This window comes from Triticum urartu, chromosome 2A (assembly GCF_056163025.1).
Source record: "Triticum urartu cultivar PI428250 chromosome 2A, HENAU_Tu73, whole genome shotgun sequence".
Classification (NCBI taxonomy): Eukaryota; Viridiplantae; Streptophyta; class Magnoliopsida; order Poales; family Poaceae; genus Triticum; species Triticum urartu.
The window spans coordinates 24012958-24020105 of NC_141874.1; the positions used below are offsets into that span (position 1 = coordinate 24012958).

General features: G+C 41.6%; 1 protein-coding gene across 1 annotated transcript; it reads left to right on the plus strand.

Moving 5' to 3' along the window:
- The first annotated feature begins 1123 nt into the window (after positions 1-1123).
- LOC125535201 (putative disease resistance RPP13-like protein 1) lies at positions 1124-6937 on the plus strand. Its single transcript, XM_048698242.2, has 4 exons — positions 1124-1295; positions 1446-1586; positions 3029-3165; positions 4840-6937. Exon 4 carries the CDS (start codon positions 4841-4843, stop codon positions 6653-6655), a length of 1815 nt encoding a protein of 604 aa, XP_048554199.2. The 5' UTR covers positions 1124-1295; positions 1446-1586; positions 3029-3165; position 4840; the 3' UTR covers positions 6656-6937.
- The last annotated feature ends 211 nt before the right edge of the window (positions 6938-7148 follow it).

The following is a 7148-nucleotide window of genomic DNA, read 5'->3' on the forward strand; positions in this document are numbered from 1 at the left end:
ACCTATATGTATTTATGATGGTAACTTAATGATGAGGTAACTCAATGATGTAATCTGTAAGTAGGAACATGGATCAATTTTACCAAATTTTTGGTTGTAAAAGAGGAAAATGTATCAATCTTTGTTGGTAACTTGACTGAATTTGAATGGTAACTCAATTACAACCGAGGAATTACACACATGCAATAAAAGGACTACCTTTTTCTGCATCCTTTTGGCTTTCTTATTTAGTTCTTGTTGTTCTTTCCACATGGTTTTCCCCTTGATTTTATTGGTATGAAATGCAAATGCAGCATGTATATAGAGGTTGAATCACTTACTTCCTTTCTTTTTTGCCTGATTATGGCGAAATTGAGACGAAGTTTTCCCCTAGTAGCACGCGATAACCCGTGTGATGTTGTTGTGGTAACACAAGGATTATGAGGAAATCCTTGTGTTTTGGTAGTGTTTTTCATGGGTTTTTTTTTGGTGGATCAGATCTGGGGCGGAGGTCGCCGGCGATGGAGGCGCGTCGGGGAGAGAGGAGAGAACAGATCGGGGCAGGTGGTTGTTTCTTGCGATGGAGGTAAGAAACTAGGTTTTGAGGTGGTAAGTCGCGTGCGGTGGAGAAGGTGGGCCAAAGGGGTTGTGTTCTCTGTCTTGGGTCTCATGCGTTGCGCGTGGTGGGCCTCGCGAAAGAAGGCTGGGTCGTGGATGGCTCTGCCGAAGTAGGTCACGCGGGAGGGATGCGGTTGTACGATCATGTGGATCTGATGTCTATCGTCGAGTCGACTGGTGGTTAGTCCTGTCCTTCCTGAAAAACAAATAGTGAACAATTTTTATCACCTAAACATTTTTTTAAATATATGGCCGCCTTTTAACTGCATAGCCTTTTTTCTTCTATAAATGTACGAACACTCTTTTTGAAAAATAAAAATAAACGAATGAACACTTTATAAAAGTACTTGTACAAATATATTTTTTTAAACAATTGAGAGAAAATGTGAAGAAAAAAACGAAAGGGGGGAGAGAAAACTTTGCGTTGGCGTGGCGCTCCTGAGACGCGTGCCTCGCGTTGTTGGGCCTGGCCCATACGCGGGGCAGCTGGCTAGTCAGTCCTTGGCTAACGCTCCCCCCGTGCGTGTCTCCACTCTCAAAGGCCGGCCGGGAGGGAGGGAGGGAGAGGCAATCGGCGCCGCCAGGCTCTTCCACCTGCTCCGCGCGGCGCGGACCCTGCGCTGCTGAACCGGTGGCGGCGACCACGGCGCCGGAGTCGACGAAGGCGGGCAGCTACCTTGCATCCCCTTACTCGTTGGGTACGTCTTCCTCAGTTCGATCTCCTGATTGATCTGTTGCCATGCGCTCAAACCCTAGGCCTGCTCTGCTTGCCGGCATTGATCGATTTCGAACCTGCTGCCTGCCGATCTTTGATTCTCGGGGTATAACTGGGGTTGTTATGGGTGCAGGCGAAGCCGGCTCAGATCTACGAGGCAAGGACGACCCCGGCCCGAACGGCATCTTTGCGTTCCAGTTCCACGCACGCGCATCGGACGCCGCACGCGTTCCAGTTCCACGAGGCCTCTCTTATCCTGCAAAACAGTTCCTGGGTTGGTGGTTTCTACCTCTTCCTAGCTCTCATCTTAGTTTTCAGCACTTTTGCGCACTCAACCTACGCAATTGGGCCAAAGTGGCGTTATGTATCTCAAGTGGTCAATAGGGATATAATATAATATAGACCCTGGCTGAATGAATATATGAGGGGTTCGTTATCAGATGTCCTTCATTTTTACCCTTTGTATCTGCTTCTTGGCTGGATGAAATGGACCGTCAGTTAATTAGTTGCTGTGCTTGCATTAATGATTCCATGTGTGCATTATTAACCACTGAAAATCATTGGCTTATCATACAAGATGCAAATCCGTCTGCTGTGGCTCTAATGTAGTAGTACCACTTCATAACCTTGCTTCTGTTAGTAAACTGAGACAGCCATTACTATGCTTAGTCGTTTGTATCGATTCTTTTGTGGCACCTAAACTCTAGTCTAAATTCTGGTATTCATTTCATTGTGCGCTCCAATATGCATGTACACGTTGTATATACTATACTGAATCTATCTTTCATCATATATATTGCATGACCAACTGTTGGATATGTTTGTAAAATCCTCTCTATTCCGGATCGGGGAATTGGTACCAAGCTAGTATTTCTATTCTGTCATTCCGGATCGTGGAAGGTACTACTTCATCTTGATTAGTTGTGGGTTTCACTTGATTAGGCTTAGTCCATGAGTGAACTTGCTATGTACATATCGACGACCAGTGATGCGGCTTGCCATTCAGCCGTGGTCCGTGCTGCTCCTTGCTACTGTCTCTGATGGATGGATGGATGGATGGATGGATGGTTGCTCTTAGCTTAGCTCTAGTCTATCCCTTTCTTTCAGACTACCGGCACCGCCGCCACCGCTGCTAGAATGGTAGCCCTAGTCCCATGTTCTTGTCCTGGATCGCCAATGTTAAAGTTCCTAGTCATCTAGTCTGTAGGATCGGAGTGACTGCCTGCTGCCGTTTGCTTGTGTTCCATCTTTGTTGAATGTACCTACCATCATACCTGTGGTGTTTTAAGCATCTTGGATCTCAATATATGGTGTCGAAACTGTTGAAAGAAAATGATGTGAGAGTTGTCGTGCTTGTTTTAATTATTTCCCTGGATATGTTTCTCTGTTTAGCTTTCTCGCTGGAATGGCGCTCTGCTTTGTGATGCGGAGCTTCTGAATCTTTGCGGTGGAATCTTGTTATTTTAATTATATGTCATTGTATCTCATATTTCTGCACTTTTTCTTCTGGAGCAGAAACATTAAGATTCTACTGGGTCTTTGCATTTTGAAAATTGTGTGTCTAACTCCGAACTAGTACGGTGCACTATTCAGTTGTAGTTGGTGTGCACAGTTGCATCGGTACTTGTAGTTTTGCTTAATAGTTCGCTGTAATTCTGAATGGAGTTGTATTTTTGCTTAACAGGCCACTATAATTTTTGCTTAAACCTGTTTCAGGCAAACCAAGGTTGATGAAGAAGTAATGTCCATCAGGGCTACTGGAGGAGCAGTCATTTACCACACAGAAACATTACTGAGCATTGATTTGGGAATCATCTGACACTGTGGTGGTTGAGTGTTGTGCTTTCCTCAAGGTTTGTTGCCCTTATCTTGTTATAATTCGTTGATTTGTTTTTTCCTGGACTCCATTTTGCCTTATGACTAAGCAGTTGACTGATTTGACTCCCATGTTTTTTGCCTTAATGAACAAATCCATTTTGTATGTTGGGTTATCACCAAGGTGTTTCCACTGAGGCTTTTACGGTTGTAATTCACTGAAGTCAAAGTATTTAGTTTAATTGTTTTTCATGTTGGCCTGCATTTTTGAATTATTATTTCTTTATCTCTCTGAATTGCTGCTGACAGTCTATAGCTTATTACAATTGCATAGTTCTTAAGTTTCAGTGTACATATTGGCGATGTATTTTATAGCTCTATATTGTACGTGAGTAATGGTTATTTCTTTTATTTCACTTGACTGCTGTTTTTCAGTTGAACATATTTTTTGTAAATGTTTGGGATTATGCTTTGAAGTCCTGCTGTTACTGTTGTATTTGTGTGGTACTTTTAGTTGAACAAATCCTGTAACTGTTGGCAAGTTCTGGGTTGAATAAAATCATTTCCCTTGCAATCGTAAATTGTGTTATGTTCTGAATTTTTACTTTGTCCTCGAAGAATTAATTGCTAATTTACTATTACTAGTGTGTACTTCCTCCATTCCTAAATATAAGTCTTTCTAGAAAATTTCACTATGGACTACGTACGGAGCAAAATGAGTGAATGTACACTCTAAAGTATGTCTATATACATCCGTATGTAGTCCATATTAAAATCTCTAGAAAGACTTGTATTTAGGAACGGAGGGAGTAGCTTTTACAGTTCCAGAGAAAGGGAGGTGCAATTTTTAGTTGTTCTAAATCACGTTATGTAATGCTGGAATTGTTTGTATGTTAGCTTATCTCAGTCATAAAGTAATATGTGTTGCAGTTCTCATTCTTTGCCTGCAATTTTGAACTAAGCGAGATTAGTAGCGCTCTTATTCTTGGCTTAGAATGTAAATTTCATGTAATATTTGTTGTGCAGTCATTCAAGCGGATTAGGGTGCTCTGGTTGTACGACTGGCTACCATGCCTTTCTTCCTCTGATTTATGTCCACTTTCAGGGAAAATTTAAAGGCCTTTATCCTTATATTGTCCACGTAAGGGCAGGAGTTTTCTGCTGTCAGCATTTAAAAGATTTTTTTCCAAATGGTCTAGTCCAAAACCGTTTATCCTCACTACTAACCACTTGGCACGGTCAATTAGTACTATCATTTGTACTGCACATCTGATAAACGTCCATTTAATGGCCACTTCAAAATAATAAGGAAATTTAGTTATTTATGAAAGCCGTTGGTTCTGTGTCTGTTTAACTCATTATGTTGTTTCTTGAAACTGTGGTTGATAGGTGGTATCCTCGTCTTCTTTCAGAAGTTTATTTTGTTACAGTACTTGTATTTTGTTAGCTCATTTATCGAATTTTCAATGCATATATAATAACAAAATGTTGGCAGCCCTCCCGCTTATTCATGGAAACTTGATACTGAAGTATAATATGTTGCAGCCCACCAAGTTTAGCATAGTCAGGTTTCATAATTTACCTACTACATCTTTGGTCACCAGGTTATCTACTGTTTCATGGAAACTTCATGCTAAAGTATAACTATATATTACTTGTTTGTGATATGTTGCATGACGACAGAGCACCTGAGAAAGCTTTGTATTGCACAGGATGGAAGGCGAATTAATCTCGACCATCAAGACCGTTGTCTCAACCACCACGGAAATTATCTCTGGATTCAATGATTGGGTGGGATTCTTTCAATGGCTCTGTCCTGACAATAATCAAGAGTCCAAGCAGCAGCACGAGGAGCTTTGGAAGCTCCAAACAACTCTCCCACTTATGCAAGTGATGATTGACAGAGCAGAATGGTCAATCCATAAGGAAGGTGTTCCAATACTGCTAGAAGAGCTAAAGGATGTGACTTATGACACAGAAGATCTTATTGAAGAGTTCAAATACTTTAAGATGAAATCAGAGATGGATGGTCCACAATCACTAATGAAGCGATCATTAGATTTTATCAAGAGCGACATCTCATCTAGCTTTGACAAAGTGAAGCTTTTACAACAAAGAGCTGAACATCTGATTAGTCAATTGAATGCTACGGATTTGCAGCAAGAAACTCCACACTTTGATAGGTCAGTCAGACCTGAGACAAGCTCTTTTCCTGATTCAAAGGTCTTTGGTCGCCAGAAAGAAACAGTGGCACTGAAAGTATTGCTTGGTGTACCAGTATCTATTCCTAGTGGGTCAAAACGGAAGAAAGGTCACCCTGTAGCTGCTGAGGCCACTGCACAGAAGGATTGTATGGATTATCCAGTGAACAATGCTGTGTCTGTGTTGCCAATAGTGGGGATCGGAGGTGTTGGCAAAACTACGTTGGCACAACAAATATGCCAGGATCAACATGTGAAAGCTTACTTTGGTCAAATACTTTGGACATGTGTTTCAGATGACTTTGACACTAAGCAGTTAACCAAAGAGCTGGTGCATTCCTGTGGAGAAGAAATAGCGTCCGATAATCTAGACTACCTTCAAAATAAGCTGGCTAAAGTTGTGAGATTGAAGCGGTTCTTGATAGTTTTGGATGATGTGTGGGATGATTCTGTGAAAGATAATGGGCAAGAATGGCAAAAGTTTTGCGCACCTCTAACTACCGGAGTTCAGGGAAGTATGATTCTGGTGACCACTAGATCCTCAAAGGTAGCTAAGCTTGTATGCACATTGAATCCTTTTCAGCTTCAAGGCTTAGAAGAGGATACCTTTTGTGAGTTCTTTAAAACATGTGCTCTGGGCGGAAAGAGCTCCACTATGGATGTCAAGCTTGCAACTATTGGTAGAATGATTGTGCCAAAGCTGAAAGGTTCTCCGTTAGCTGCAAAGACACTTGGGCGCCTTCTAAGAATGAAGATTGACACTGTTCATTGGACCAATATTCTAAATAGTGAGCTGTGGGAACTAAAGCAGGAAGTAGGTGACATTCTTCCGGCCCTTAGATCAAGTTATTTGTATTTACCACGACATTTGAGGAGGTGCCTATCATTGTGTGCGATGTTTCCTAAGGATCATAAGTTCGAGCAAACAGTTCTTGTTGACCTTTGGTCTGCTCAATGCTTTGCGGAAACTCAAGATAAGATCTGTATGCATACAGCTGGAGACTGGTGTTTTGAAGAGCTTGAAAGTCGCTGTTTCTTCCAAGAAGTCGTTCCATCATCAGCGTCACAAATATCACCAAAAATTAAGAAGTATGTGATGCATGATTTAATTCATGACATGATACAACTAGTTTCTGGAAATGAATGTTTTGTTATAAGAAATGAAATAGATCTGTCGAATGTACCTGAAAAAGTTCGGCATGTATCATTGTTCACAAGCAAGGGTTTTGATTATCAAAAGCTCGTGGCATTAACAAGGTGTAGGAAGCTGCGGTCTATTCTGAGCAGGGAGCAACTCGGGAAAAAATATATTTTTCCCTCTAGTTAATTCTTGGTCCAAAGAGCTAAAGTATTTGCGTTTCCTGTCCTGTTGCTTCACCAAGTTAACTATGTTACCGGAGGCCATTGCAAACTTCAAACTTCTTTGCTGCTTTAAGGTTCACTGTCCCAGGCGTTGGACCATGGACAGAATCATATTGTTCTCTCTATAACCTACAGAAGTTTGAGGCTAAGAATTGCACTTTTAAGAGCTTGCCAAAGGAGTTCAGGAAGCTTGTTAACTTGCAGTCATTCGAAGTAAGAACTTTTGTTCATGGCAGGAACTACACTAACTTTTGGGGAATATCTGTGGAAGTGTTGAAAAACATGCATCTCCAAGGAGAGATGTATCTGAACTTGTCACGTGTGAAACTGGCTGGTTGTGCTGAGCTTGAGTTGAGGAAGAGGAAGCATGTTGAGATGCTAACTTTAAATTTTTATCATACCCAAAACACCCAAGATCAGGAGCTGGAAATGCTTGAGCTTCTTTGTCCACACTCAGG

Bases quoted from the DNA above. Each gene is read 5' to 3' on its own strand.
- LOC125535201 (XM_048698242.2), top strand. From the start codon at position 4,841: ATGGAAGGCGAATTAATCTCGACCATCAAGACCGTTGTCTCAACCACC.